Source organism: Zeugodacus cucurbitae, chromosome 4, assembly GCF_028554725.1.
Source record: "Zeugodacus cucurbitae isolate PBARC_wt_2022May chromosome 4, idZeuCucr1.2, whole genome shotgun sequence".
Taxonomy (NCBI): domain Eukaryota; kingdom Metazoa; phylum Arthropoda; class Insecta; order Diptera; family Tephritidae; genus Zeugodacus; species Zeugodacus cucurbitae.
In genome coordinates this window covers 10,641,797-10,668,923 of record NC_071669.1, presented here as the reverse complement: position 1 = coordinate 10,668,923, position 27,127 = coordinate 10,641,797, and the positions used below count along the sequence as shown (strand labels likewise).

Sequence of the window (27,127 nt, the reverse complement as noted above, 5' to 3'; positions counted from 1 at the left end):
ATTTATATATAAAAAAATTATAGCTTCAGTATAGTTATAATATATATTTTTTTTGTTTTTTTTTTACTAATTAAAATGTAAAAAAATATTAAATTTCATATTATTTCATTAGCATATAAAACCTATAGACTTCTCTCTTCTACATTGCTAAATTACCATTACTAAAAGGTGCTAAAATAAATTATTTTCTGCTTTATAAACCCGCTAAGGGCATACGAAGACATTGTGCTTACACATGTTTTCTGCTTTATGAAAGTTGTCAACAGTCATTAATGGTTTTAGTGCCATTTATTACCATGTCGTCTTTAATTTTAGTTAAACCACATAAACTATGTTAATTTAGTAATTAATATTTATAAGCCTTAGACCAATTTCAAATTTAGGGCGTGTCTGCTAAAAATCATTTAAGAGACATGATAAATGAACTAATGGGAATGCGACAAGTTATTAAGGCGAAGAACAGTAATCAATTTCAGCGACATTAATGAGGCTGATTTATGTGTGGAAGGGTTAAAAGTGTGATAATTTGTATAAAGTTTCTGTAAGTAGGATTTGAGTTCAAGTTAGTGCCTTATATGACACATTTTTGCAAACCTTGTGGTCTAATAGATGGAAGGCTGTGCTAAGTAGGTATAAATTAGGGGTCTAAAACATAGCTAAATTGGTTAAAGGTTATTAAAATATGCTATTAAGATTTTCAAAATCGATGTTTCAAAGAAATTTTTGGAATCATTTTGAAAAATATATTGTGACTCATTATGTTACTCATTCGCCATGACCACAATGTATTTCCAATGAAATCAAATTTTTGAGGAACACGTGCCAATCTTTTAATTCAATAATATTAAAAATAAAAAATTAAAAATGCTAATAATAAAACCGCCGTTATTTGTGCCACACATTCAAGTACCACAGAAATCAAAGTACAAACAATAGGCTTTATTATCAAACATTATGACAAGTCATAAAAAGATTAAGCAATATGCCTTCACTAAAACCAAATTATATGTACAATACCTTTGGGTTAACTAACTATTTACTAATAAATATGTCATAGTACATATATACATATTTTCTACGCTCTTGATAATTATTTTGAAATTGTTTATTGTTTTAAATCTCAGATGTAACTGATGCATATCACGTTTGGTAAATTTATTGTGTTTTTTATAGGTATATATATTTATATGTAAGCAAACTCTATTGCTATTAATAAACTCACTGCGTCTTAAATGTCTTACTTTTTCCTTATCTATTGCATTTATTATTGTATTACATACTTCTCGTTAATTTATTGTGCCACTTGTGTGAGGTATTTTGAAAAATTCTTGCCTTTCGCTTATAACTGCAGTAGATTTATGAGCTGTTATAAATAGTGATTGTTTATTTTAAGGGATTTTATTAACTATTTAGGTGTGACCTATACTACGTGGTATATAAAGGTGTACTGAGTAGTAAAGTAGAACACGATATTAACTATAATATGCTTGTGCTTCTACCTTTGGTACTAACTGTTAGTAATAAACTTGGTAATAAGATATGTGGAACATATCTCTATTATATAAATATACTTCGAAGTGACGTATACTCATATAGCTGTAGATCTAGCGTACATATCTACTAACTCTTGTCTACATTTGTATGTAGATTCTATACCCAAAATCGGAAATTCTTTGCTTGTTGTCTTTTTAGAATTTCAACTGATTGGCATATACCATATTGTATGCATTAAAATATATTGATATCTTATCAGGGACTTAAAATTTTTCAAGGTACACCGACCTTCCACACGCATGTAGATTAAAATAATTGGGGCATGTCAAAATTATATAAAGTATAAATGATTATTCATTGGTGAGTTTTTATGTACCAAAATGGAGTACTCGAGACACTATACATACTAAATTTTGAGATAATTAGTGTATAATTAAAAAAGTATGGTAAAATTTAAAATTCGATTAATATTAACAAGTAAGGAAAAACTAAGTTCGGGTGCAACAGAACATTTTAAAATCTCCTCTCGCAATTTATTGATATAGTTTTACTAAGATAACACACAATTTGACCCATATATTCGGCATAAAGTCCAATAGAATTAAGAAAATCATCATATATAGTAGATGAGGGCTGAGGTAATACCTGAACCGATTTCACTCATTTCCACCACCAACATACATTATATACAAGCTTATATGTTCACTTAAATTTGCTAAGATATCTCACATATTAACCGATTTATAAGCTTTTCAGTCCATTGTATTTTTGAAAAACCTATAATTAGGTATCTGGGAGCTAGGGGAAGTTACGACCTGATTTTAATAATTTTTAGTACAGAGACACAATCCTCTGAATTACATTAAAATATCTAAGAGATTTAACGACATTTTCGGTCAAAAAATGCACTTAGGCGCTGAGTTCTTCAAGTTTCATATCTAGGGCCTTGAAAATATATAATCCGATTACGACAATTTTTTCACAAGTGATGCCATAGCTCAAATACAGTATTTATGGAAAGTTTTATTCCGCTACTTTCATTGGTTCCTAATGTAGATACTATAAAGTGACTGAATCAGCCGGAATTCAAAATTGAGTTATATGGGAAGTTGTCGTGGTTGTGAACCGATTTCGCCCATTTTTCATCCGTGTTATTAGGATGCCAGGAAAACATTATATACCGAATTTCATTGAAATCAGTCGAGGCGTTCCTGAGATACGGATAGACAGACATCCGGATTTTAACAAGTCTCGTCATCATTTTGATATATATAACCCTATATCTGACTCATCTAGTTTTCTGTTTCTCAAATTCAAATTTCTTGCGAGAATATAAAAAGAATATGAGCAAGAAAGTTTTAAGAGATTTTTAGCGAAATGCTTTTTATATATTTTTAATAACTATTTTCAATTTCAATTTGCTGTTTATTATAATTTCGTTTTTATATTTAAATTTTTTGATCTACGGTCTTTCACATCTACTTTTTCCATTCAAAAAAAATATATATCTCTTATTTATTTTGCGGTTTTATATCAAAATCAGAGATGTCGGTATGTGACTTCGGTAGAATCTCAGGTGTATGTCCAGACTAAATGGCAGTGCTCTTAAATGTAGGCAATAAAAAATTGTTTTGGGGTTTTCTACACCGAAAATAGTAAACCAATGATTCGTATGAATGATGAGTATTGAAATCGATTTGGTATACAAAATGCAACAATTGAGATCCTAGAGTAGGTCTAATGTATATTAAGCATTTAAAATGGTTGAGTTCAGTATATTTATAGTTTTGCTATATAACTATTTGTTCAAAAATATTAGCTTGATATTTAAAATCTCAAGAAAATGACTATCGTTTCAAAAAAAATGTATTTAAAGTTAAATTTAAAAGTCAAAGTCTATCATCCATATACAAAAATATATATCAAGAAGTGAAATACTCCACCCACTAAGTTCAAGGCTTTAATACAATATATAATATATAATCAGGTGTTTGTCTTCACTAATTCTCACAAGAATTTCATAGATGACTCACTCCATGTACGAGACCTGACGCTCCTAAACCAGGTGATACTGAACCAACTTCAAGCAACATTGCAATTAAAAATGTCGCAAATTCTATATACACTTAACGTTATTATGTATTATTAACAAACCATCCAGAAAGCTTATAAATAATCCCAAAGTTTTCCCCTATTAAATATTGTGCAATTTAGTAAACAACATTCATTTCTACAGGCCTCTTCACTAAAGTAATCAAAGTCCAACTATAATACTTTAACATATAAATATATATTAAAGTATAGATGTACTCATGTTTTCACAATGTTGTATACAAATACCTATAGTCAGGCGCAACTTGACAACCATACAAATTATTAAATAAATAAGTGAAGTGTAACAAGAAAATTTATTGTTATTAAATGCCAAAGCCAACACTGCAAGTGCGTAAACAGCGATAAAATTTACTATAAATAAGCAGATAGTAAAAATGAGGAAGCGAACGTGTTATTGAGAATCGCTATAGTCATGGCAAATTTCTGAAAGGGTGGCGCTGCTGCGTGATGACTTGTAACTGTGTATTGATTGTAGAATTAATATTGAGAATTTTTTGAAGTGTGACACTAGAGGAAGTTGTTAATAAATTAAAAACAATATAGAGTGTATTATAAATAAAGATTTCAGGAATTTTAATACAAAGTAAAGGAAGATTTATGCGATTTTTATTGAAGAGTTTACAAAAAATTAAATTGAAATTTTAAAAATATTTATGAAACACCTCAAGTCAATTTCTTTTAATTTTAAAAGTTATTAATTTTCAGGAACTTAAAATATTTACAGAAAATAAAATATAAACAGAAAAAAATATCTTTAAGTTTTGGAAGTATAATAGAATAATATTCAATATTTCTCTTGTAATCTTATTGTAAAGCAATATCAACTGATATGACAAACAAAGTGATAACATAATCATACAAAAACCGATGCTCACGTAATAAAATAACTGAAAAATAAACGTGAGTAAATATTTTGACTTACGAAGACTTTGAATGAGAAGACTATGCTGAGAGCGTCATAAGAGAGGTGAATGTTTGCACTCTATACGAGTGTAGGAATAAGCCATGAAGAGATTATGAAGTTAGGAAAGGAAGTAATGGTAGGTGGGAGAAAAGAGCATATAAGGTAGCACTAGCAAGTCTCGAGACTAAATAAAAGTTATTATTTAAGGATTTTTCGTGTTAAATCATGTGTTAAAACGAGGGTGCCCTTGGACATGGAGGTTTAGCTGACACGAACTATAATTTGGTAGATGTTTTCAAGTCTTTGAAACCATGAAGAGGTTAGGAAGTTAGGAAAGGAAGTAATGGTAGCTGGGAGAAAAGAGCATATAAGGTAAATGAGTATCAAGAGCATGAGAACTCACGAGCAAGTCTCGAGACTAAATAAAAATTATTATTTAATGATATTTCGTGTTAGATCATGTGTTAAAACGAGGGCGCCCTTGGACTTGGAGGTTTAGTTGACACGAACTATAATTTGCTAGATGCTTTGAAGCCATGAAGGAGGTTAGGAAAGGACGAAATGGTTGGTGGGAGAGAAGAGCATATAAGTCTCGAGACTAAATAAAAAATATTATTTAAGGATGTTTCGTGTTAGATTATGTATTAAAAACGAGCGTGTTTGTGGACTTTGAGATTTACATTGAACGAACTATAATTTGGTAGATGTTTTCAAGTCTTCGGCGTATCAAAAATATTAATTTTTACTAAAAAGAGCTCCTATCATTAACTCTTTAAGGTCTCAAGTTTTTAGATATTCTTTTGCTTTTTTATGGAAGTTCTCCAGCCAAGTTCAAGCTATATACAAATACTTCATCGTGAAGCATCTTTTTATAATTATCAAGTTTATTTGCGATTTCTTGATGGTTTTGATTACATGCTTACAATGTATTCCACTTGATTGTCATAATTTCGTTATCTTCCCGCTTGTCTAGGAATTTTTTGTGAGATTATTTGTAGTTTAAATTTTTTTTTTTGTTGTTTTATTCACCTTCACTGGCGCGACACGTTGTCATATGTAATATATTACTCAAAGTACACACATTGTTAATTTGTAATTACTTTTGGCATTGAAGACATGTTTACAAATATAAATAGGCTTAGTAGTCAGCTGTATTATCTCTTATATTTTAAGAACAATCAACAGGAAGTAGAAAAGTGGTATAAAATTATATCTTTTGGAAATTTAAAGTAGACGCTTTAGATAATATATGGTGAAGAGCTCTGGGTTGGAAGAACGACTTTTTGAAACATGATTAAGCTCATTTTGTTGGATTGGATGGAGAAATTACAAACAGTTCGTTTAAGTGGGAAGAGAAAGAAGTAGAAGAAGCGGAAGAAGAAGAAGAGAGAGCATTAATGAAATAAAATATATTTTTCCTTTCCAAAAAAATATTACAACAACAAAATAATTATATAGAATACACCTCATATATCAATGTCTATCACTTTTAGTTAACTAGGTGCGTGGAAAAATAGTTTTTGATAAAAATAAAATTTATCTTTACAAATTGTTGTTCTAAAAATCATTGTGCACAGGAAGTCTGCGAATTATTTTAATAGTAATCAATCAGCTTATGTGATAAATTAGTCTAATTTGACAAGCGCCAAGTATGCTAACATGATTAGGGTGCATGCAAATTTTAGTAGCACTCGATGGATGTCAAGAATGTAATCAGCAAAAAGACACGTCTAAATCTATGTTAATAAACTAAGCAAAAGTCATATCTCTAAGTACGCACTTGAACATTAAGTGCAAATGCCCCACAAATCTGTTCGTCACTAGAAGGGAATTTCCTGAGCCATGATAGGTTTAGATATGCGAAAAGTAAATAAAATAAAAATATTTCAGCAAATATGCAGTGTTAATTAGATTGTTTGTAATTTAATTACATTTTTCGCGCGAAGTGTGTGTGTGTGTTATAACTGTGCATACTGCGCAGATAGGCCTAACCTTGAAATGCGCTATCTCTCTACTATTTGTTTAACTCCACTTTATTTACTTTACTTTCTTCGAAAGCGTCTTTTTACATTTTTGTTTATCATAAAAGTTGATAAGCGTACAGCGAGTAGTACGGAGAGCAAAACTTTGTTTATAGAAAAATGCAATTGTTATTTAAATAGAGAGAGAGAGAGAGAGAAAAGTGGAGTGAATTGGATTTATTTGGTGCGGAGAGGTAATAAAATGAAGAGTGTAATAAATATCTGAAATTATTAGATTGGTTTCTAGAGGCATATAAATAAAACTATATGTACTTTGTGAAAAAGTTAAAGATTTGGACTTTGAGTTTATATCATGCTGAGTGTAGCGAATCGAACAAGAAACTGGCATAATTTAATAAAGATTGGAAGCAAGCGGATATAGTATATTAATGGGATAATATTATACCAACTATTATAATACCAGTTGACTTCTTTTGAGAGTGATGAATCGAACAAACTGGTATAATAAAATATAAAACTGGTATAATAAGAGAAAGATAGAGCAGCAAAGATTATGACACTTTAATGAGACACTAGCTGTCTTCGCTTTGCCAAATTGCCTAATAGAGTAGAGATAATAAGTCCGCCACTTCTATGAGACCTATGTATTACCTATTTGGTCTAAAAATAGATACTGGTATAATAAAACAAATACTAAGAAGAATAACAAAGATTATATAATTTTAACGAAATATAAATAACACTAGCTGTATTCACTTTGCCAAATTTTGGAGAGTAACAAATCGACTGGTATAAAAGAAAGAAATTGGCATAAATAAATGAGGATAGGAAGCAAGCATTTTTAGTATAGTAATGGGAAATTCATATACCAACTGTCGAATTTTAGAGAGTTCCAAATCGAACAAACAACTAAACTAAAAACAAGAAACTGGCATAATTGTATGAGGATAGCAAACAAGCGGTTACATTTTATTAATGTGATATTCATATACCAGTTTGATAGCTTTTTAGAGTAACCAATCGAATAAAATGGTATAAAATAAAGAAAGAACTACAAAGATTATGGGACTGTAATGAGATACTAGCTGTTTCGACTTTGTCAAACTTTGTGGAGTAACGAATCGAACAACAAACTAGTCTAAAATTAAGAAAACGCCATAATAGAGTAGATCATAAGCCCGGCACTTCTATGAGAACTCACATGTTAGCTGAATAATGTTAGAGAGTAGCGAATCAAAGAAACAATTGGTCTAAAATATATACTGGTATAATAAAAAAAGACTAACAAGAATAGCAAGCATTATGGTATTTTAATGAGATATAAACAACAACTGTCTTCGCTTTGCCGAACTTTGGAGAGTAATGTATCGAACAACTGACTGGTATAAATAAGTTGATTGATATTATTTGATGATAATAAGTACACCTATTCTTTGGCTAGGTCGAGATTGTTGAATTTTTGGGGTACAAAACCTAATACATATTATTCAACGAAAAAACCAATCCACTTTATCTTTGTATGTTTAAAGCCTCCATTAATTTGAAAAAAGTCAAACAATTCTATATAAATATAAAAAAATTCTATAAGCCACCCTCGTTGACAAGTGTTAAACACCTTTGCTCCACATACCGATGAAAATGAACGTTTAAAGACGACGCTTACTCACACTGAGCACACATTGCGCAATGCATCAGCTACGTAACTCAGCTCACTCGCCACCTCACCCGTCACCCCACCCGTCACCTCCCTTATCACCTCACTGATCTACACCACATACACTCCTCAGCTGTGAGTACTCACCAGCCTATTCATTATTACTGCAGTGGAACTGATAGCTCATTAAAGCGGAGCTAATGCTAAGAATTTGTTTGAATTGCAAAAAAAAAAAAATGCAAAAATAAATATTGAAAAAAAAAGTGAAAAGAAATGGAAAAGTTATTGCCATAGAAAATGAAATTCTGGAGTATACATCACGTCGTTGGAATGCGGCACAAATGTGCACTTTATTTTCGCGTTTTTTTCGAGTAGGTAAATAGCGTTTTTTGCATTGGAATGTGCCTCGACACGTTTATACTGTTTCGAAATGCCAATTAAATTAGTAACAGATACAGCTGATATTGTGGGGTTTGGCAGAAATTGTAATTACAAAGTGCATAGTTTGTGGGGAGATATAAAGATTGTGGTTTGTAATACTTTATAACGGGTGATTTTTTTGAGGTTAGGATTTTCATGCATTAGTATTTGACAGATCACGTGGGATTTCAGACATGGTGTCAAAGAGAAAGATGCTCAGTATGCTTTGACATTTCATCATGAATAGACTTACTAACGAGCAACGCTTGCAAATCATTGAATTTTATTACCAAAATCAGTGGCAGAAAATCCGCTTTTTTATCGACAAATTTTGTTCAGCGATGAGGCTCATTTCTGGTTGAATGGCTACGTAAATAAGCAAAATTGCCGCATTTGGGGTGAAGAGCAACCAGAAGCCGTTCAAGAACTGCCCATGCATCCCGAAAAATGCACTGTTTGGTGTGGTTTGTACGCTGGTGGAATCATTGGACCGTATTTTTTCAAAGATGCTGTTGGACGCAACGTTACGGTGAATGGCGATCGCTATCGTTCGATGCTAACAAACTTTTTGTTGCCAAAAATGGAAGAACTGAACTTGGTTGACATGTGGTTTCAACAAGATGGCGCTACATGCCACACAGCTCGCGATTCTATGGCCATTTTGAGGGAAAACTTCGGAGAACAATTCATCTCAAGAAATGGACCCGTAAGTTGGCCACCAAGATCATGCGATTTAACGCCTTTAGACTATTTTTTGTGGGGCTACGTCAAGTCTAAAGTCTACAGAAATAAGCCAGCAACTATTCCAGCTTTGGAAGACAACATTTCCGAAGAAATTCGGGCTATTCCGGCCGAAATGCTCGAAAAAGTTGCCCAAAATTGGACTTTCCGAATGGACCACCTAAGACGCAGCCGCGGTCAACATTTAAATGAAATTATCTTCAAAAAGTAAATGTCATGAACCAATCTAACGTTTCAAATAAAGAACCGATGAGATTTTGCAAATTTTATGCGTTTTTTTTTTTTAAAAAGTTATCAAGCTCTTAAAAAATCACCCTTTATTAGGTATCTTATAAATAAATCGGATGTTCTGGGAATCATCTCGTGAATTAAGTTAAAAAAAACTTCCAGATTTTGGGTGTTTTTTAAAAGAAGCATGCTGGGAAGTTTTTAAATCTATTTTAGGTCGGGGATGAGCTCCGACAATTTAAATAATTCTCTCCATCTCTCTATATTCCTTCAGCCAGCTTGTCCCTTGTGAGAGTGTTAGTAATATCGAAGAACTTTATCTCACCTTCGAACAGCAACTAGACTATTAGGAAAGCTTTACTCTATAGCTTCATAGAGCAGTAACAGTAACAGACGATTATAGCATCAATAAAAACTTAAAGGAGCTTCAATGAATTTTAAGATGGTTAAACTTGATTTCAAAATCTCTACAGAATGGATTTCTGATCATAGGATTTTAAGAAGTAAACGAAAAAGTCAAAGAATTAGTCAAAGATGGAGACTTTTTTTAACTAATATGAAAAATGAAGAATCTTTGTTCCAGAAAATAACTAGAAAGTTACTTGGTCGTGTTTTAGAATGGTATCAGAAACTTAGGGTCTAGGTAGGAAACCACTTTCAACAAAAAATCAGACATATAAAAAACAAAATATATTTGTTTCCTCTTTAAGAACGATGCTTAACTATAGTGGACATAGTAATATGAAGTGTCGAAAGATTATGGGGTAGGCCAAAGACCTGACTTTACTGAAAATAGTGACAATCTAACTGGAAACGAAGGGCTATTTTATTGGAAAGGGTTGAGAAAGACTGTCGTTCTAAATTTTTAGAGATTTTTGAGCTCGTCAAACTCACAATTGTCTAACTCAGAGAGCGCTTAATCGTCAAGGGACTTTTTAGAGCCTCAGAGGTCAGGTAATTATATCAAAATCCTACAATAGAACCCCGCTTAGAGATATAGTAGTTGTAGGAGCTTACAGAATGCTCACTTTAAAGCAGGGCTTCTGAAGTAATGGATTAGGTAAGAGGCTGAAAGTTTATACGACATCTCTTTACTCTTTTTACCTATTTCATATACTTTAACACATATAGACTAACAAATCCGGATGTTTAGTTCAAAACAGTCAGTCTCTTGTGCACATTGCTTAGCAACAGACTACTCCCACTAAGTTTATTAAATATGAACTAACAGATGGGCATAACTTACAATGGTTCTGTATGTTTTTTTATGAAAAGTAATAAAAATTATGAATGAAGATAGTGAAAGCAGTTGAAAAAACGACAGGAAGGAAATAAGTTTGCGATAAAATTGTAACAAAAATAGTTTTGCAAGAATTCACACATTAAATAGCGATAAAATTTCACTGTTTTTATTCTCGTATGTATGTATGTATTTATGCAAATCTCACATACAAAGTAGCTGATTAATTCGTAGAGAATTGAGATTAATGCGTTGCTATATGAAAGGTTTTGCTATTAGTTTGTGGTTTTTTTTTGGCAATTTGTCGCAAAATTCACAGCATTAGACAGGAAGTTGAGTAGGAAAAAAGAGAAACAGCAAAAAAATGAGCATTTTATGTGTGTTTAATTAATCTTCGCCTGGCTCGCTTTAGCTAGTCGCTAACTCGTGCGCTTTAGCTAAGCTTGATACTTATGTGCGTTTTTTTTGAAGCAAGCAGCAGAAATTAATGGCGATAAAAACGCCGGTTGGTGCGCACAATTTATGATATTTGTAACAAATTTGTTTGTCATAATTTTTTTTTTTTTGCTTTTTTTTGAGATATGCAAATTTATGTATTTTTTATGTTTAGTGATTTTTATTCACAATTTTATTTCATTCAGAGGTTAATGAACGCCGTTATGCGAAAGTTATTAGGTTGTTGATTAGCAGGCACCCACGATTTTTTTTTTCAACTTTCTGAGAAAAATAAGGATGTGAGATTTTTTTATTCAATGTTACACACTATTAATTCCGTAAAATACGATTATATTGTTCATTCAGAAAATTTTGAATATTCAAACAATCAAGTGGTCGAACATTCTAAAGCGTATAATAATGTTCTTCATACCGGATAGAATGAACTAGACAAGAATTACCTCTCTAACTGAACAGCAAGCACTTTTTAAGCCAGGAAGTTTCATAATATGAAGAAAGAAACTATATAAAAAAAATTGATTGGTTTACTTTTGAAGTATAGCAAATCGTACAACAACTGGTATAAATCGCTTATACTGGTATAATCAAATAGTAATATAATTTTATATTGAATTCAACTAACTAAAGTTGTTTATGCATTCAGACACAAATTTTATGAAACCAAAGCTAAATTATACCAACAGGGAAGTGGCGAATCGAACACATAACTGGTATAAAACACATGAAATGGTATAACCAAATAGTAATTGAACGTTATATTAAATTTAACTAAGTAACTAAGGCATTTCGACACAAATTTTTCGATTACAGAGCACAAAAGAAAAGTGGCAAATCTACCACATAACTGGTATAAATGACCTGGACTGGTATAAAAATATATATTTATATAAAAATCAGACGTTTATGACACTGTAAATTGGAGTCCATATAGCTTACTGTGTTATGACAACGAAGCGCAAAATAAGTGAGTAGAGAAGTGGCGTATCGAACGTGACTAGTATTAAATTCGAGTAAAATTAATATTTGTTAGAGACTAATGCGAGTGAAGAAGTGGCATATCGAACGAGGCTAAATAAGAGAAAAGCACTTTAAAAGCGCAAATATTGTATTTTGCGCAACGCTTTTTTATTTCTATGTGAATAAATATGTGTTTAAACAACATAATCCAACAAAAATACAACTCTCAATGGGTTAAACAAATATTTAGTTATAAAACCATAAACCGCAAAAATGTAGATTAACAAATGGGAAATTAAAAATGAAAATGACATCAAAATTTAATTTTAATACAAAACTGATAAGACAGCTAAAACGACGATTAATTAGCTTTATGTCATTTGTATTGTAATTGTAAATATTTCATATTTATTTATAGTGAATTTTTTGCCAGGCAGGTTTATATGTGAGAAATTGCTTGTGGTTTATTTATTTTTTCGATTTGTTTTTTTTTTATTTTTTTTTTTTAATTTGCTGCTGATAATGACAACAATAGTGTGAGACATACAATGCTGACAGTTGTGGAGTTTTCTTCTCATGAAGCAGTTAGCGATTATGTTATTGTTGTAGGTTTTTCAACGTTATGTAAGTACATATGTATTTTTTAATTTTAATTTTAATTTTATTTTAATTTTAATTTTAATTTTAATTTTAATTTTAATTTTAATTTTAATTTTAATTTTAATTTTAATTTTAATTTTAATTTTAATTTTAATTTTAATTTTAATTTTAATTTTAATTTTAATTTTAATTTTAATTTTAATTTTAATTTTAATTTTAATTTTAATTTTAATTTTAATTTTAATTTTAATTTTAATTTTAATTTTAATTTTAATTTTAATTTTAATTTTAATTTTAATTTTAATTTTAATTTTAATTTTAATTTTAATTTTAATTTTAATTTTAATTTTAATTTTAATTTTAATTTTAATTTTAATTTTAATTTTAATTTTAATTTTAATTTTAATTTTAATTTTAATTTTAATTTTAATTTTATTTTAATTTTTATTTTTAATTTTAATTTCAATTTCAATTTCAATTTCAATTTCAATTTCAATTTCAATTTCAATTTCAATTTCAATTTTAATTTTAATTTTAATTTTAATTTTATTTTTATTTTTAATTTTTATTTTTATTTTTATTATTATTTATAATTTTTTTTTGTAATTCAGTACATAAAAAAGTGTTATAAATGGGATTGGGTATTATTAACTAATAAATATTAATTAAAACGTTTAAAAATTACTTTTTTCTCACTTTTACCTCACTAGAGTACATTGACACTCATTTACTAATTGTCTTCTGGCGTCTATACAAAGCCATATTCACAGTAAATATATTTATATATACAATCGCAGTTATAAATATTTATTGTTACTATCTTCGTATTGGCTGCGCATTCTGCTCTGCTTTTATTATTTTTTGTTATTTATTTTTTAGTATTATTTTTTATATTGATATTTTTCTATTGCCGCTCAGTATCTTTTCGCTTTGAAAGTTTACTTCTGCGTCAGTGAAATTTGTTTTTATTAAGCCATTTATGACACTTAATGCCTTTTATGATTTTTATGGCACAATTTTAAATCTGCTATGGTCAAAGTAGCTTTAAGTTCACATTTTTTTATGGTATCTATTTTTATGACCAGTTGGAAGTTACGGACAGAAATCATATCGACAATTAACACAAAGTAAAAGGTTAATATTTTGTTTTTAGTTTTTTTTTATGTTCGTATATATTGGGTGCTAAAAGCCTATATTAACATTTTTGTTTGGATATTTTTTTACGCAAAACTACTTGTTTCCAGTTTGAAATTGTTTACTCCACAACTGAATGATTTTTGGCATATTTTTATTTGTATTACAATTTATATATTTTACAAGTCTTTTACGAGTTGTGATGTATTTTCAAAGAACTATGGGAGAATTCAATGAAAAGGTCACACAACTTGGCGCATGTATATGAGATGGATTATCTCAGATTAGCTGTTCAAAAAAATTAAGAAAATTTGAGTCCAACATCATCATTTTCATATTTGAGAAATAGCACGGAGCATCAAGATCGCTTAAAAACTCAATGTCTAGATATTTTTGTATGAAGTGCAGAAATCCATTTCCGTCAAACTCGCACCAAAAGTCACAAAAGAAAAACTTGCTATGGCTAGGTTCAGACACGGCAATTTTTGTAGTTTTTGCTTAGACGATATATATACTACAGACAGAGCTTTGTCTCTGGTAATTTTAGGATTTCAAAAGCGAACTTATGCATTCGAAACCTTTTCATTTTACTTTCCTTTTTTTCTTGTAATACATTTCAGAAAGTTATATAAAAGAGAATGAGTAACAATGGAATGGAGTTCATCAAAATTGAGTAACAAAGTTTCCTTCACACAAACAAAGTCAAAATGCAAATAAATAAAAGTCCACACGTTCTATCCGAAAGATATAACTGTGGATGACTTATTCTGTTAACGAACTCAACAGTACACATGATGAGTCAATTAAATGCTAAAAAAAAATTGCTGAAAGAATCTGAGAATACCCGGACTGCTATATTAGTAGTAATCAGTATTTATATAAATCGTGTCCCGTTATGCAGACCAGACTCTAGAGTTCCCTTTTATGAACCCATATATAAATTCTGTACAAGTTACTTGTTCGTTTCGCCATTAGCTTTTATAAATAGAAATGAACAGAAAACTTATTGACTATCTGTTGTAAACCATTTCTAATAAAATCACCTAAAATAAAACAAATTTTCTCCGTGCTAATTATACAATTCACTTAATAAGCCTGTGAATCATAATGCATTCTGATATGATTTCAGTATTGTTTCATGTGTACCGAACTTAAGGCGCTGCATGTGTAACAAATTATATTTTTAGCTTTGCTGCATAATGCATTCCGTGGGCATAATTGATTTACTTCATATCTACAATCATACAACGGAACATATGTGATCAAGTACTTGCCACTCATGCAACCGTGTGCGCCGCACATACTATCTTGTATACGCACTTAATCAGATGCTTAATGAGTGATTCATCCCCAAACAGGAAAATATTGAAATATAGTAAATAAAAATTTAAAATTATAAATGGAGGAATATAGTGTTCCAACAAGTACAGCGATTATAGTAGAGTCTGGTATTTCAGGTGTATCGAGGGTACTTCCCATATGTTATAGAGGCTGATTGAGTTGAAAATGCAATTTTTACACCAAACAAAAAATTTCTTATAGAGCTCCCATATTTTTTTCAGCTAAAACTGTAAGTGATTTTTCTATAAAAATAGAAGATATATAGAATCTCTGTGGTGCCTACTTTGAAGCTAATATAAATGGAGTCATTGGTCTTAATTAACAAATAGCTGCTGACTGAATAAGACTAGTAAAGACTATACAAGAAGTAACGGGTGATTTTTTTGAGGTTAGGATTTTCATGCATTAGTATTTGACAGATCACGTGGGATTTCAGACATGGTGTCAAAGAGAAAGATGCTCAGTATGCTTTGACATTTCATCATGAATAGACTTACTAACGAGCAACGCTTGCAAATCATTGAATTTTATTACCAAAATCAGTGTTCGGTTCGAAATGTGAAAATCCGCTTTTTTATCGACAAATTTTGTTCAGCGATGAGGCTCATTTCTGGTTGAATGGCTACGTAAATAAGCAAAATTGCCGCATTTGGGGTGAAGAGCAACCAGAAGCCGTTCAAGAACTGCCCATGCATCCCGAAAAATGCACTGTTTGGTGTGGTTTGTACGCTGGTGGAATCATTGGACCGTATTTTTTCAAAGATGCTGTTGGACGCAACGTTACGGTGAATGGCGATCGCTATCGTTCGATGCTAACAAACTTTTTGTTGCCAAAAATGGAAGAACTGAACTTGGTTGACATGTGGTTTCAACAAGATGGCGCTACATGCCACACAGCTCGCGATTCTATGGCCATTTTGAGGGAAAACTTCGGAGAACAATTCATCTCAAGAAATGGACCCGTAAGTTGGCCACCAAGATCATGCGATTTAACGCCTTTAGACTATTTTTTGTGGGGCTACGTCAAGTCTAAAGTCTACAGAAATAAGCCAGCAACTATTCCAGCTTTGGAAGACAACATTTCCGAAGAAATTCGGGCTATTCCGGCCGAAATGCTCGAAAAAGTTGCCCAAAATTGGACTTTCCGAATGGACCACCTAAGACGCAGCCGCGGTCAACATTTAAATGAAATTATCTTCAAAAAGTAAATGTCATGAACCAATCTAACGTTTCAAATAAAGAACCGATGAGATTTTGCAAATTTTATGCGTTTTTTTTTTTTAAAAAGTTATCAAGCTCTTAAAAAATCACCCTTTATATAAACCTTACTCGTATATTATTGCTTTGCTAAGTGTTGTCGCGTAATCCTGAATCTTTGGTTCCATGAAGTCAAGTCATACGTATATTTCAGATTTGTAAAAAGGGTTCTAAGTCTGAATGAGATCTGAAGGCATCTCATAGACTTAATCGAGAAATAATACCCAATACGAGTATAAGCTCGGTAGGTATTATAGCTTGTAGATATATATAGATTAGAAGGGTTAGACTTGAGAGATTAATATTGTATAAAACTCGAAATCTTTACCATAAACCCGAAAGTATCTCAAGAACTGCAGTTCCAAGTGATAGAGTAAAATTTAAGAAAGATTTAGGAGAGTCTCTTTAAGGTTAAATAGGTCTTATTCAGTAATCTGTCATGAATATCCTTATCCTTAGACATCGAAAAAGAAACAGTAAGAAAATAGAGAGCTTATAAATATAGCTCCAGTATTAACTAGAAAATTATTAGTCTTCGCAAATGAAATTTCTGCCATTTTTTTCGTTTTGTTAGTGACCATTTTTTAGAAACACCTAAACTTAAAAAAAAAAAGCCTATGTTTCTCTCTACTCACTCTATGGGTGAATGTAGCTTTCCAATGGTGAAAGAATTTTTGAAATCGGCACAGTAGTTTTTGAGTTTATTCAATACAAACATACATACAAATCGTTTCTCTTTATAATGGTATAGTATAGATTAAGAAATCATTTCCACGAAAACACGTAGTAAAGACATATGTACATATTTATATATTTAGCTCGAATTTCGCACATAAATTCAATTTCGACAGTCTTCTGTCTAAAATTTCGATTTCCTAGGAAATTCAAAGTGATTCACGCGATATACATTCTGACTACGATAATAGAGTTTCAAAAACACCAATAGTGACGTCACTAGGCGAGCGTATATCTTTATGACGACGCTATCTGCTAGTAGCAAGTAAAAATTGCTTGCGATTTCGCAAGAAAATTACCTCCAAACGCAACTACTGTTGCTAAACGCAAGAATTGGACTTTGGCACAACAGCAGGTGACCGTATGGCAAGAAAATTAAAAGAAATAAAACTAAATTTCTCGAAAAAAGTTTTTGCAAGTGAGAAACTATGAGAAATTGTGCGAATTGGACATAGAAATAACTGTATTAAATGCTACAAAAATGAGAAACGAAAGTCATTAGATGATTCATGATGTATTATAGCTGAGAGATATTTATGTTTATGCGAGCGTTATTATTTATGTTGTTGGAACGCTAAGACAACTACGAAGTGGAAGATAAGAGACTGATGAAGATGAATTTGGTGAACAAAATTAAACAATAGAGATTGCGGTAAATGTTGAAATCGATGCCAAAAATCAATATATACATATATACAGATATACATATATGGCACTAGTACATGAATATATAATTATACACAGAAACATGCCTCAGTCCCACAAAAATATTGCGGTTTGGTGACACACAAACGCCCACACACAATCCCAGTAATGTATTCTTCGCACAATGAAGTTCAATGTGACTTATATGTATGTGTGTACCGTTATGTATTTACTAAATACAAAAACAAATTATATATTTGTTTATATTTAAGCGCGCCAAAGAACTAATGAAATATTCATATTTTTTACGTGCAAAGCGAGCAAAGTGAAGCAACTGCCAGAGATCATATACACTGAGTGGCGAAGAATACGAGAAAAAAGCTGTTCGCATCACGTACAATCACTCTTGCACACCATTGTTTGCTCAAATTTGAGTTTAGTGCGAATGCTGCTGTATTTTTATGAATGAATGTATGGAACTATAGAAAGTTTGCGGTGAAATAAGTACGAGAAAAGTGTATGAATCAGCGCTTGAGAGTGTTGATATGCATACATACAAACATTCACGCAAGTTCTTAATCATATGCTGGCGGCTTAAATTGTTTTGACTTGGATAATGAAATAGTTATTAAACAAAATATTTTGCGAATTTGCATCGGATATATTTTTGTAATGTATGTATGTGATTGGCGTTGCAACCGTTTAGCCGGTTATAGCCGAATCGACGATAGTGCGCCACCTGTCTCTCTCCTTCGCAGTTCGGCGCCAGTTGGAGATCCCAAGTGTAACCAGGTCGCTCTCCACCTGGTCCCTCCAACGGAGTGGAGGCCTTCCCCTTCCTCGGCTTCCTCCGGCGGGTACTGCATCGAACACTTTCAGGGCTGGAGTGTTTTCGTCCATTCGGACAACATGACCTAGCCAGCGTAGCCGCTGTCTTTTTATTCGCTGAACTATGTCAATGTCGTCGTATAACTCGTACAGCTCATCGTTCCATCGTCTGCGGTATTCGCCGTTGCCAATGTTCTGAGGACCATAAATCTTGCGCAAAATTTTCCTCTCGAAAACTCCTAGTGTCGTCTCATCTGATGTTGACATCGTCCAAGCTTCTGCACCGTAAAGCAGGACGGGAATGATAAGCGACTTGTAGAGCTTGATTTTGGTTCGTCGAGAGAGGACTTTACTGTTCAATTGCCTACTCAGTCCAAAGTAGCACCTGTTGGCAAGAGTTATTCTGCGCTGGATATCGAGGCTGACATTGTTCGTGTTGTTGATGCTGGTTCCCAGGTATACGAAATTATCTACGACCTCGAAGTTATGACTGTCAACAGTGACGTGGGAGCCAAGACGCGAATGCGCCGACTGTTTGTTTGATGACAGGAGATATTTCGTCTTGTCCTCATTCACCTCCAGACCCATTCGCTTCGCCTCCTTATCTATGCGGGAAAAAGCAGAACAAACGGCGCGGTTGTTGCTTCCGATGATATCAATATCATCGGCGTACGCCAGGAGCTGTACACTCTTGTAGAAGATTGTACCTTCTCGGTTTAGCTCTGCAGCTCTTATAATTTTTTCCAGCATCAGGTTAAAGAAGTCGCACGATAGTGAGTCACCTTGTCTGAAACATTTTGTAATATTTCTTAAGAATAAGTAAAGTGAATTAGCCATAGAAACTTTTTAGTAAAATTTTCAGTTAGTCAGTTCAGTTTATTTAAAAATTGTCATTGATCTTTGCTGAACAGTTCGCTAGAAGGCGCTTCTGTCAAAAAAATTTCTAATTTCACTGTTTATGGATTGATTTTAAACAGTTTAGTGAAGTGAATGCTACATATGAAGAAATTCAGAAAACTTGACAGTTTGTCAAGAAATTGTTTACACATTGAAAATATATACACTTTTTCACTTTGCACAGCAAAATCTATTACTTTTTACATCAGAGTAACATTTTTTTTTAAACAGATATGGTTACATACAGTATTTAAGCAGAATTAAGGCAAAAAAACTAAAAAAGCAAGCAAAAAGTAACAATAACAACAAAATATAAGTATCATTCAATTTTGTTAGTGTCAAGAAACTCTTTACGCACTTCGTTTTTTTATTTTTTAGTATGACGTAACTTTGCGTACACTTTTCATAATGATATTTACAATAAATTTGTCAATTAGTTGGTAATTAATTTTTGCTTTTTTCATTTCTAAAATACCCAATATTGCATTTTTTAAATGTCAGATAAAGGGTTATAGTTAGAAGTGGCCCCACTAATGCCCCATTATCATTAATTGGACAAAATGTGTAAAATTTAATGGAAAATGAGAAGGAAGGAAGTCCTAAATCATAAATTACTGGATGTGTATTACTGAATTACTGACATGAATTACTGGAAGTATGTAAAGTATTTCTTGACAGTAACAAAATTGAATGACACTTGTTTTTTGAAATTCTTCTAGAGCTGATATGTATTTCATAAGGCATTCTTTAGACATTTTAGAACATTTACTACAAATTCACTAGCAATGAAAAACAAAATACTGAAAAATTCACAAAAAAATTCATAAAAATTCTACCAAATAAAAGTATACAGTTTTCAAAAGACTTTCCAACAATTACTCATATCTAAACACATGTGTAATCGTCAAACTGCTTACATAAATGATAGAAAGTGAAAACGCCAAATGAGTATAAAAACCATTGGCAGCAGACGGATTATGAGGAATTTAGAATGAGTGACGTCAAAAAAAAAATTAAAAAAAAAATTAGAAAATCTTTTTACAAAAATGCAAACACAAAAATCAAATACAAGAAAGAGATTTTCAACAAAACGGCAAGGTCTTCTTTGTGTTTTCGTCGAAAACACATGCACAGTGGTTAATGCGATTTTGAAATATAAACAAAAGTGAAATTATTGAAATTTTTGTGGCAAATTGAATGGCGAGTGTGTAGTTTGTTGTTGTGCAGGCACTAATGAAAATATAATATAATCAAACAGATCATTAGCACAGTGCAAGTGAGTACATAAATCGGGCGCAGAAGAGTATATATAAATATACATACACTTAAAATTTTTTTTCGTGGTCTGCACTGAATTTGCTCATTGACTTGCTCACTCAACAAATACAAAGTGTTATTATTGTTGCTTTTCTTACTTTTCTCTGCTTGCATAGCTTGACAATGAGGCAAGCGCTAAGTATAAAGAACTAGAGTGAATTGCTTAGCACATCACCTGTCTGTCAGTGCGTTTATGCATGAGTGTATATAAATATATGTTTGTGTGCGTTTGAGTATTGTTGCTTGTTAAATAAATATTTCATATTTTTAATAACTTTTCTGCGAACATACCTGGTAATATGGCGCCATTTGTCAGTCCCAGCGTCAACGTCAAAAACAATAAAACCGCATACATTGTGCTGAATGTTGTTACTGTTGTTGTAGGTGTTGAAATTTTGATTGAGCTGCTGTTTATCTTCCTATACAGGTTGTATGATTTTTTGTTGAATTGGTTTGTAATTTTAAATATTTTCAACACATTGCACTCACTTTTTTTAATCTTTTTCAATTTCTTTTTCACAGAAATATATTTTTTACACTTTTTGAATTTTTTTAAACAAAATTTAAAAATTTCTTTTTTGAAACACTTTTATTTATTTTGTATGAAGAAATTAATATTTTTTTAATTATCAACAACTTTTTATATTTTTTTACTATTTTTTTAATATTTTCATTAAAACTTCATACTATTCAAAAATAGCGAAGCAGCTGAAAAGAAATAAAATAAAGTTTTTATTAAAAATTTATATTAAATGCTTTTTTATAAAATATAATTAAAAAAAAATCATTAACAGTAAATATTAAATAATATATAAAAATATTGTATAATTTATTTTTTTTTCTAAATATTAAAAAACAAATCGCATGACATTTAAAAATTACAAAAATTAAAAAAAAAATATAAATAAAAAAAATAAAAATTTTATACATGTACATATGTAGGTACGTATGTATTTCCATATGTACGTTGTCGATATTTAATGCCTTCACATATTTTTCTTAGCTTCATCGCTCAATCAGCCATTGCTTACAACAAAATTACATGAATATAGCAGTCTATCAATGCCACAAACACAGCAGGACTTCAAATTTAGACAAGTTAATACAAATATGCAAGTTAATGTTGACAATACCGAAAGAGGGAACATTTTCGGGATTTGAGAAATATTTAATTAAGTTCTTTTTTTTCAATAATATTTTCAATATTTTCTATAATTTTTAATAGATAAATGCAATAAATTTATAAATAGATACAAAAAAGGAGGTCAGTGTTGTGAATCCCGAATCACAAAAATCGGGATCGCTGAATTATTTTATTTACATTATTATCTAAGACTATCAAATTAAAAAAAATAATTCTTTTACTAATAACACGAATAAGACAAAGTTTATAAAGGGGTTTTCAATTAGAGAGCTACAAATATATTCGTTTATCATTGAGCAGTAGCTATTCCCATTCACAAAAACCTTGACGGTCTTGATCAACACGGAAGAAGTAAGGCCCAATGCCGTCACCGGACCATAAACCGCACCAAATCATGGGCCTAATCATTGAATCCGACTAAAAAATTTTACGTCGGAATCCTTGAAATCGTATCGAAAATAAAATTTACGATCACATTGAACTCACTTATCGACTGTAAACAATACATTCCGCAGCTAATAGATGTCGCTATTTACGAAATCATTGAATCCGCAAAATCGAAAATTTTGATCGAAATTTATACGTTGGTGAATGAGTTGCGGAAATGTAAAAGACATAAGCTGTTTGGAAGTTTGTATGTAAATAATTACTGATGACGGACTAAATTATGTTTTATATGGGTATTTTAGAGACAAGAGACAAAAACAGACTGACAATAATAAATTAAAGATGATTAAAAGCGATATAAAGTTGCACTGTCGAAATAACGAAAGAATTTTCTCAAAGAGCCTCAGGTGAATTAAATATTTTTTGGAAGAAATTTCACAATAGTTAAAGTTCAGTTTTAATTTTTTTTTACAAGGCAAAAAACACAGACACTTTATCAAATTTGTTGCATTTGTCGATAAAGGTCGATAAAACAGTTTTACGTTCTCACTTTGTGGTAAAGCAGTTTATCGATGGAATCCATGATTGCATGAACATTTTCGATCGAAAATCTTTATCGTATCGAAATCGAATTCGCTGCGGATTCAATTATTAGGCCCGTAATTTTTTTGGGATGCAATGGTGGCTCATGGAGTGCGTATGGATTGCTGCCCGATCAATAACGCATATTTTTCTTAGTGACGAAGCTATTCAGCCAGAAATTAACCGACCGTAAATTGGGCGTAGCGCTCTTAAATTTGAGGCCACTGACTCCGAATTTCGCTAGAATATTTTAATAATTTCGACTCGATGTTTGATCGTATATCTTTTTATGATGAAATGTCAAACCTTTCTGAAGAGAAATGTCAAAAGAGCGGGGAAAAATATGGCGTCGTATACTGCCCCTATCGGTCTACTTGAAAAACCCTTTATTATTTCTTCCTCAGCATAAGTTTGAAACTAATATATTCCCAAATCCAGAAACGTAAGATTGTGGACATATCATTTTTATATACAAGTCCAATTATTAATTTTACTCTTTTTATCAGAATAAAAATAAAACTTCAAAAAATCCCGAAATCCCGAAAAACCAAATTAAAAGAAAATCATTACTACCATTGACAACTCTAGCACCTAAACACCTGTATATCTTTGTGTTTTGATTAGTAGCATTGAAAAAGGACTGAAAGCAAATGAATATGGAGTTATTATAAACAAACAGCATTAGAAATGAACATAATTAAAAATTTGTTTATGGAAAAATGTGAAATGTAAATACCAATTTACTTCAGTGCCTACCAAAATATTGGATGAAAATGAATTAGAAATCGAGAAATAAATAAATCCACAAACAATTATTACAGAACAAGTAAAAAATGCTGCACCCGCACACCTATTAAACAGTATTAGGGTGGTACAATTTGTGTAAAGTAAAAACTATATTTTTTGTTATTTTTGGAGATTTAATAAATAATTTTAAATTGTATTTTATAATAAATATTAGACTATACTACCATAAAAATTAAAAAATAAATAAATTTATAATAATGTTATAAAAAAAAAAATAAAATACTTTTTTTGACATAGCAGAGTCAGTAGGGTATATTTTTCATTTAAAACATCTTTCAATTTAGAAAATTTCGCAAAAATTATTAATTTTAAATTTCACCGTTTGTATAAAATTAAATCAAACGTATTAAGAATACATAACTAATTGAGAACTCATTTTTAATGAGAGAAATACTAAACTTTTTATATAAAAAAGTTATAAAATTGTGAGCCACCCTAATATCCACGAAATTATGTTGTAACTCACCTAGCGGGTGGTTGATTAACTCTGTTTAACTGCAGCAAATTGTTTGCTTAATTTGTAATGTAATGAAGATAATTAAAAATCTTGCGCAATTTGCTTTTGTTTGCATTTTTACGAAAATTCCCTGCTACATTGTAATTGTAAAAATAGCTACACTCAAGGTGAACTCTACAAGTACAAATGAAAAATGAAGAATAATTACAACAAATCATTTTAGAACATTATAGATTGGTGAATGTTGATTTGGAGAATATCTTTTACAGCTAATTATTAAAGACTGTTTGGATAGGCAACAAAATAAATATAAGCAGAAGAGTTGGGGTTTATTAAGTCCACGATAGAAAAGTGTGTACCATTAATGACTATAAGACTCCATGAGATAGTAATAGTATTTTATGAAAACAAAGAAGCTTGGAGATCCTCTAGAACTCGCTTTATAAGCCTTTGCTGTTGGTGATCCTATTAAGAAATATTAAGTATATATTTAAATGTCAAGAACATATGACTACTTTGGCAGCTAGGCTGACAGCTATGCCTCTAGGAATTTTTTTATCATAAAAGGGCCCTATTAAATTCAAATTAAGAGTTTTAAAATGTGAATATTTCTTCGAAGAATCTCAAAATGTCTGAAATTTGAAGTTGTGCTCATGTGGACGTGATGAGTAGATTCAGAAGAACTTTATTTTTTTGGGAAAAAATAAATATTGTTTTCAAAATCTCCTCATTATTTTCCTTAATGTTTTCATTTAATAATGCATAAAAATGTCATAAAATGTAAATAAAAAATTTAATGCTGTGCTTAAAAAATGAAAATAAATTTATTTGACATTTTTATTTTCGAATTTTCAAATTTATTCGCTTTAATATTTGCCATTTATAAGCAAATGCGTCAGATAATAGGCGAAAAATTGCAGGTTCTTGAAATGAAAACAAACAACAACTCAAAAGAAACCAACAGCTATAAATTCTGCTACAAATTGTTTTGGATTTTCCCAAATTATTATTATTATTATTTCGAAATTTTTACCAGAATGACATTTTGGATTTGGATTATTGCCAGGATTTAACCTCGTTAAGCTGGTGATTAAATGCAATAAAAAATAAATAAATGAAATAATTAGAGATGTTGAATCGAAAAAATAACGGTATTTTTAAATTTTGTGTTTCAAAACATATAGCTATAATTTTAAAAAATATTTTTCAAACTCTTTTTTGTTTTTAAGTAAGAAGTTTGGAACTATTTTTCAGAACCGATCTACATATTTTTTGAATATATTTCCCATTCCATTTAGAATTTGGATTATTATTCTCAGTTCTCTTAGTGTTTTTACTTCTTCTTCTTCTTGACTGGCGTAGACACCGCTTACGCGGTTACAGCCGAGTCCAAAACAGCGCGCCACGTATCCCCCCTTCTGGCAGTTTGGCGCCAATTGGTAATACCATGTGAAGGCAGGTCCTTCTCCACCTGGTCCTTCCATCGGAGTGGAGGTCTCCCTCTTCCTCGGCTTCCACCAGCGGGTACTGCATCGAATACTTTCAGAGCTGGAACACTTTCATCCATTCGAACAACATGACCTAGCCTGCGTAGCCGCTATTTTTTTATTCGCTTGACTATATCTATGTCGTCGAATAACACATACAGCTCATTGTTCCATCATTACTATAGAACATAAAATCGGGTTTTAAGTCCAACGGTCCCACGGAGGAGAAGCTAAATTAAAATTTTCTGATGTATTAAGGTATATTTAGTTCCGTTATGGAGTTAAGGTATTTCCACAAAATAAGTTGTTTCAACAAGATCGGTCCAAAAGCAGCATAGGGATTTCAAATAAAATTAGTCGTCAGAAACTTAGAAACCTTAAGATCACGTAATAAGTATGACAAGATATTAAGAACTAGAAACTAGAATACCGAACTCAGAACTTTTTGAAACATCTTAGAGGAATTTAGGAAATAGTTTTGGCATACTTGTTCCAAAAAATGTATTCTAAAGAAAGAGAAAAAAGAGATTTACAACTTTAGCAAGCGTCTGATCTCTTTTATTTTAAACTGATCCCTGGATCTTTCAATTGGAGCACATATAGATTTTTTTACAACCAAGAAATCTCAAACGAACGTCTTGTCTTTTACTGCTTTATTTTCGGAAGCATTTTGAGAGAGTTCAGCACCCTCGTGAATGTTGAATAACAAAAAGGAAACTCCCTCTCCAAATTGAAATTTCCATAGATAAGAATTGTATCTGTGTTAAAAATATAGTAAAAATGCAAAAAATGACGATAATTTCGACACTCGTGTCGCAATCGCTTATCAAAACGCTATTAAATAAAGCGATAAAATTGCGACAGACGCCAAAGAAAAATAATTATATAACAAATAAATAAAAAACAAGCCTAAGTAGACGTCCAAAGATTGCGTAAACAAAAAAGAGAAAGAAAGCATAGAAAAACTACTGGCAAAATCACAACAAACAAAACGCACCAAAAAGAAAGAACAAAACGTATGAAATAAAAATAAGAATACTATGGGAGCATTAACTTTTTGGAACTTGTACGCAAATTCAGCAAACATAAAAAAGAGTGAGGAAAAAACAAACAATATAGATATTAGTGAAGAAGGTGAAAAAATACAAGAACTTAAAAGAAAAAATAAGGTAAAAAGTGGTGGCAGTTGGGAAAACTACTACAATAAAGCAGGGTGTGTTGCATAAAAAAGAGTGTGAGTAGAAAGTCAAGTGATTAGAGTTTAGCATAGAACTAAGGCATAGGAACAGTTATGTGGGTAAGGCTATAGCATAAGTCA

The 27,127-nt window shown here is 31.1% G+C and overlaps 1 protein-coding gene across 5 annotated transcripts in view; it reads right to left on the bottom strand.

The window, feature by feature from the left end:
- Positions 1-27,127, bottom strand: part of LOC105209366 (mucin-2) — a 273,739-nt gene that overhangs the window by 241,637 nt on the left and 4,975 nt on the right. For all 5 annotated transcript variants that reach the window (XM_054229691.1, XM_054229693.1, XM_054229692.1 and 2 more), the window contains exon 3: positions 21,237-21,653. Coding sequence is in view for 1 of the 5 variants with exons in the window: in XM_011179741.3 (XP_011178043.1) it covers positions 21,237-21,300 (64 nt within the window). In the remaining 4 variants the exon portion in view is untranslated. The remainder of the gene's footprint in view (positions 1-21,236; positions 21,654-27,127) is intronic.